This window comes from Drosophila montana, unplaced genomic scaffold, assembly GCF_035044405.1.
Source record: "Drosophila montana isolate Dmon_TW-CO22-7 unplaced genomic scaffold, ASM3504440v1 contig_855_1, whole genome shotgun sequence".
Lineage (NCBI taxonomy): Eukaryota > Metazoa > Arthropoda > Insecta > Diptera > Drosophilidae > Drosophila > Drosophila montana.
Genome location: NW_026999144.1, coordinates 422,673 through 429,147, shown reverse-complemented (window position 1 = coordinate 429,147; position 6,475 = coordinate 422,673). Strand labels below are relative to the sequence as shown.

The 6,475-nt window shown below is 49.8% G+C and overlaps 1 protein-coding gene across 1 annotated transcript; it reads right to left on the bottom strand.

Annotated features, from left to right (window-relative positions):
- Window positions 1-3,931: 3,931 nt before the first annotated feature.
- Window positions 3,932-4,351, bottom strand: LOC135440139 (uncharacterized). Its single transcript, XM_064699160.1, has 2 exons — window positions 4,291-4,351; window positions 3,932-4,227 (listed from the first exon to the last, which is right to left on the bottom strand). Exons 1-2 carry the CDS (start codon window positions 4,349-4,351, stop codon window positions 3,932-3,934), a joined length of 357 nt encoding a protein of 118 aa, XP_064555230.1.
- Between the last annotated feature and the right edge of the window lie 2,124 nt (window positions 4,352-6,475).

Genomic DNA, 6,475 nt, shown 5'->3' with positions numbered 1-6,475 from the left:
AATGAGAAGACTGGCGAGTGGCGCATGTGCATCGACTATCAGAAACTCAATGCGCATTCCATTTGAGATGCTTATCCTGTCTTTCGGATTAATCACATCCTTGAGCGGTTGCGTCACGCCCGGTTCATATCCACTCTATATTTGAAGCACGCGTACTGGCAGATACCGATGACAGCCGATAGTAGGGAATGCACGGCATTCACAGTCCCAGGTAAAGGTCTTTTCCAATGGCGGGTGATGCCATTTGGATTACATTCAGCGTGTGCGACCTTTCAGCGAGCCTTGGACACGACAATAGGGCCGGAGATGGAGCCTCATGCGTTCGCCTACCAAGAAGATATCCTGGTAATAGGGGCAACGAAAAAACAACATGTAGAGAATTTGAGGGAGGTATTCCGTCGGTTAAGGGCGTCCAATCTTAGGCTGAATAGGAAGAAATGCAGCTTATTCAGGGAGATGTTGGTATATCTGGGGAACGTCATTTGCGGGGAAGGCATACGTACCGATCCGGAGAAAGTGGAGGCGATTGTAACCTTAGGGCCCGCCTAATTGCAAGGAGTTGCGGCAGTGTCTCGGGAGGGCTTCATGGTACAGGCGCTTCGTTCCAAGCTTCGCGATTCAGGTACAACTGCAAACAGCGCTCCTAAAGAAAGGGCGGAAATGGTCATGGGGTGAAAATCAGGAGGAGGCATTGCGTCAATTGAAGGATAGCTTGACGACTGCCCCTGTGTTGGCTTGTCCGGACTTTTTCACCAAATTCGTCTTGCAGACTGACGAGAGTGAGTATGGCCTCGTCGCAGTACTGTCGCAGTCGATAGAGGGGCAGGAGCGCATGATAGCGTACGCGAGTCAGAAGCTGCTGAAGATTGAGGTGAACTATTCCGCCACCGAGCAATCGTGTGGTCGATTGGGAAGTTGGGTTGCTACCTAGAGGGGTACCGGTTCGACGTGATAACGGATCATCTGGCACTCAAGTGTCTCAACTCGATCGAGAGCCCCTCAGGAAGTATAACGCGATGGGCACTGGAACTCCAACAGTTTCAGTTCGGTGTTCACTACTGACGAGGGAAGCTCAACGTCGTGGCTGATGCACTATCAAGGCATCCTCTAGAGACCTGTCAGCAGGCAGCAGGCCACCTGTCTGGTGGCAGATTCCCCCTGCAAATGGGTCGCGACTATGTGTGCCAGGATCACCGAAGAGCCAGCCAAGTTCCCGGACTACATAGAAGAAAATGGGCAGTTGTATAGGCATTTGGGCCACCGGACGGACTACATTCCTTGGAAGCTATGCTTGGCCAGTGGTCAACGGCAGAGGGTATTGCGGGAATGCCATGATGCTCCCACGACCGGGCATCAAGGCGAGAGGAAAAAAGTATCAAGGTTGGCCCAGAGGTACTACTGGCCGGGTATGTTCCGCGACGCCGCCAAGAAGTTCAAGAGCGAGCAACTCAAACCGGCTGGCCGCATGCTGACGAGACAGGTAGCAGAGGCGATGGCAGTACTCTGCGCGGATTTCGTCGGTCCCCTTCTACGGTCGAGACATGGCAACACAATGTTATTGGTGTTCCATGATGCCTTCTCGAAGTGGGTGGAACTGGTCCCTCTCAGGAGGGGGATTTTGAGAGAGGATTTTGAGTAGTTCGGGGTACCCAAGAAGTTTGTGTGCGACAACGGGGTACAGTTTACAAGCCTTAGCTTCAAAACTTTTCTGGAGTCCCTGGGTGTCGAGGTCCGCACCGGAGTCCGCAACTAGTGCGATCGACCCTAGGACGAAGTCGGATAGGTTTAGGGAAATCTTTTATATCGCCCACAGCAATCTCTAGCGTACGGCAAAGGACCAAGGCAGGCACTACAACTTGCGAAGACGCGAGTGGCGACCTTCATTGGATTCGATGGTCCTGTTACGGCAGCACCAGCTGTCCAACGCGGCTGAGGGCTTCACCACGAAATTGGCACCCAAATTTGACGGACCCTATCGGGTCATCAAGTTCATATCTCCCAACATCGTGCGCCTAGTGAAGCCAGGTGAACGAAAGAAGAGGGTGGTCGCAGCTGATGCCATTCCACCAATAGATGACTGATGACGAAGGAGAGAAACCTGGACCCATGGAGGCCCACGAGTAGGCAAACAGTGAGAGCGACGCCCGTCGCCTAACGCAACACCAGTACTAACTGTAAATTAGACTAACACTAGTAGCGTGGTTAGAGGAGGCAAAATAGAATGTGAGCCGCACTGTGAGGATAGGGTACTTACAACTACGTAATGGATAAGTTAACGAATAAGTCGAATTTACAGATGCACCCAGAAGTAAATTCAATCTTATCGGACGAGGAAGCGAGCAGCGGAAGTACTCAGCCTTGCCCCGGACATGGCACCGGACCATGTTCGTCGAGACTCCGTTATCGCGGAATTTGCCGCTGTACGCGGAAGAGCCCCCATCCCCGCCGCTGGCATCTCCCTCGCCAATGTCGCCTGGAATGACAGCCCCGGCAGCAACCGACGAGGTGGACGATTCAGCGGACGAGGAGGAAGTCCCACCTCTCGAGGCGGGCGACCACACTCCATCGATGCGGGAATCCAAAGCGGTAGGTGGAACAAGAATTTCCCTGTTGGCTCCGGATATTGAGTCGTCACCGACGGAGGTAGCGCGCAACGCCCCAATACCCGACGCGGAAGCCAGCCAGCTTCGCCGCAGCTCGGACCCCGTCGAGAAAAGGGACCAGCCGGCGCCAGAGTACATGGCGACCTTTGAGACAGTGACGGAGGACGATTATTCCGTCGCCCTGGCTAGCGCCCATTGCCGTCTGCCAGATGGTTGTGGAGGAGCACCGGACCGGATTAGAATAAGAGCATAGTCAATTAAAGGCAAGGAGCCGTTTAGCTTATAGTTATTTTGTTTCGTTAGCATTATTAAAACAAGAGTAGTTAAGGGCAATAATTTAAGTTTGAATTTAACTGCCGGCCGCCGCAGCAACCGTGCGTTGCTGATCGGTTCCTCAACACCGTTTACGAGAGCGCAGCTTCAATTCGGCGGCAAAGAGCGAAAGCTCCGAGGCGAAGTTGCCAAAGCTCGCGGCGCAGTTGAGCGGCCGAGTAAGCAGCGGAGCGCTAGGGCTCCGAACAGTGCGGAAGGGTCTTTACTTAGGGAAGCAGAGTAGGGTAGTGCCTAATAATTAAGGAGCAAGAAATGTAAATAAAACAAAGTTAACTAAGAAAGTCTGCTAGTTCTTTTTATTTTTTATTAGTCCCAATCTCGAACATCGGGGCTAGTCGGTGTTAAACATAACCGCCTTTCCCAATCTCAAGTGCAATGAGTGTGGTACGAGGCTGCTGTGTCGCCTGTGAGAGCAATCCCGGCAGTGTGTGTGGTACGAGGCTGATGCCCGTCGCCTGTGTGAGCAATCCCGGCAGTGTGTATGTACTTCATGCCCAACCTTGTAAGAGAGGAGCGAGGCATGATGTGTTTGAACAACTTCCTCTCCCCTCTAAACCCTCCATCCCAGCAAAATAACAAATATCTTGTAACTTGCTGGTCCTGGGTACTCTGAGAGTTGTACCCCGGCAAGTAGCTACCTTACACGTTCTAGTCGCAGGTCCGGGCACATGTTAAATACGATCACTTCTTTCTTACTCCCATATTTCACAAGCAGAACGATGTGGCCTAAAATTGGGCGACTGGCGAATACGCAGGGTCTATGCTACCCTCCCGTCTCACAGCTTCAATGACCTGGCGCCTGCTAATTCTGCGTCTGCGGAAGCCCGTCCGAGCCTTCACCACCCGTCGGGTGGCCAGCGTCATCCCATCCAGCTGTCGCTAACCAAAAATTCTATTTCGGCCGAAATGTTCTTCCTTTGTTCATATCCCTGTACATGCCTTATTCTGATCCTAATGGTCTATATTCGTCTCCTTTTCAAAGACTATTGGCTCTGCTAGGTGTTCTTCTCCTGTTTTTCCGCCGTCACCGTCCCCGAAAGCATCTGTCCCGCCATCATCGCGCTTCCTCTGGGGTTTCCCGGACAATTTTCGCACTGTGAGCAGAATGTGTCCGGCTTTCCGCATCTATAGCAGAATATCTTCCGCTCTTTGGACAGGCAGTCTCTAAAGACATGGCCGAACTGCCTACAGTTCCAGCATACTAGCCGAGAAGATGTTTTCCCTCGTACGGCCTCCTCCAGTTCTCTAGGCAGGGTTTCTGCACGATGTGGTGGTACCTCAACCTTGTGAACTGTCGGTTTTACTCCTTGCGAGTAACGCGACGGTTGCACGTACCCAGTCCGGCTTCAGCGACCAATGTGCCTCTCCACTTCCATGCACTCTCGGCGCAGCTCATCTACGGTGAGCACATCCATCGCATAGATATATATAGACGGAACACGAAGCCCTCGACAGAATTCATTGCGTCCTCGCCGTCGAACTTGACGTTCCAAAACTCGAGCGTCAGGTACACCGTTTCCCGTACGTTGGCATGTGCTTACTCCGGCTAAAAGTCATCCGCTCTCCGGTCCTCCACTCGGAAGTGGCGATTATTCGGATTACGCCAGTTGCTCGCCTGAGCATCTGCAACGAATACTGGGCTGCTGGATGAGTAAACCGCTCATCGCGCGCCATGTATTCCAGGCGGCCTAAGCACATCAACGATGCCCTTCATCATCTCCATGAAGCCAGTTCGCATCTTCTCGCGGATGGACTCGCTGATGCCGGATGCCCCAGAAATTCATTGGCGTTCTCAGGAGACCTCCTGCCGGACGCGTCGGTGGCAGTTCCGACGCTCCGTCAGCGTCAGAAACCTAGTCAGACACCTGTTCCTCAGCCATACTAATCTCTTATGACAACTATATCACTCTCTTCTAGAAGGCTTACTAGCCCCAAAACTAGAACAAAAAAACTTTACAAATAACTCCTATTAAATAAATAATCATCCACCAACAAATCTTACCTATATTTAATAATAAATAAATAATTATCGTCAACTCCCTATCGACAACAAAATCTTACCTGCAATAATAAATAGGGTAATAAATAAACATCGACCACAAAAATAACTCACAAAAATATTTTTTTTTTTGTTTTTCATTCAATTTCATATAAGAAGACAAATCCTAGCCCAGGCTAACGTGTCTACGCATAATCTGGGCAGTGGACAACATTTAAACCTTCGTCAAATGCTCAGTCTGTCAGTGCGACTGACGAACGGCATTCAAGGAACGCTACCTTGAAGTCTATTTGGCTTCTGTCACACTTCTGTGCACTCCTGGGGTATGCTGTGTCACAGGTGCGGCGCAGGATCGAATCTATATCGTCCAGGGTCACCTGTCTCCGAAGCTCATATAACTACGGCCATCACACATCAAACGTAAACACAGAGTGAGACAAAACAAATAGTAGACAATAAACAAACTCTTACAAAACATACTCTAATATCACATTTTATCACAGGGTTTTTTGTCATGGCGGCTACCACCAGGCTGTGCTGGAGCGTCGCAAACGCTTCGCCAACATGCGAGCGTGTCATACTGCCATCAACAGCGACAAGAAACCTCCCCAAGTTAATGGACACTATGGCAAGATCCGTTTCGTTCGCTCTTCTGGCCATTCATTCTCTGAAGCTCTTCTAACTACGGTCATCACACATCCAACATTAACACAGAATGAGACAAAAAACTAATAAATGAATAAATAACACCTGACAAAACAACCCTAATATCACATTTTTATCACAAGATGCCTTTGTCATTGCGGCTACCACCAGGCTACGATGAACGGTCGCAAACGTTACGCTAACATGCGAACGTGACTTTCCGCCATCAACCACGACAAGAAAAACTTCTCATACTTATGGATATGCTGGTAATATCTGCCTCCGTCGTGCTTCTCGGATTCCACTACACGCTGCGCGATTATGGGCCACCCACTCGAGCCACTAAAGACATCAGCGGTGTGGATCCTAAAGCCAAGGAAGACTTTTCTCTGTACCTGCGTTGAAATTTTATATACTTTTTTTTGAATTATTATTATTTTATTTTATTATTTCCGCCCGACTTCAAAGAAGCCGGGTACTTATTCAAGGTGGGCGCCATATTGTTACGGAATTGCTTGTTTCTCTTTGGGCCGCGTCCCATCCATGGCCCGCAGTCCGCACAATCGGTATCCACAACCTACAACATCTGTATCAAAACAGACCTACACAGCACTATCGCTAAACGAACCACTTAATCGATAAACGTCAAACAACTAGAACTACTAACAAATAACAACAATAACAGCTGTGCCAACCGATAAATATAAACAACAAAGGTGAGACGCAAATATAAATTAACAAAAAAAAACACTACTGATCCACTTTACTTCTCCAGAAGTAAAGTCACCTGATCTCGTCTCCCTCATTTTGGCCATTAGATGGCCTTCATCACCCCGTGTCGGCAGTCAAGCCCCCTCTCCTCATCAATGGATAATTAGCCGGATATTTCTCTTTT

Bases quoted from the DNA above. Each gene is read 5' to 3' on its own strand.
- LOC135440139 (XM_064699160.1), bottom strand. From the start codon at position 4,351: ATGGATGTGCTCACCGTAGATGAGCTGCGCCGAGAGTGCATGGAAGTG. The intron at 4,228-4,290 runs GTCGCTGAAGCC...TAAAACCGACAG, and splicing joins GGAAGTGGAGAGGCACATTG to TTCACAAGGTTGAGGTACCA.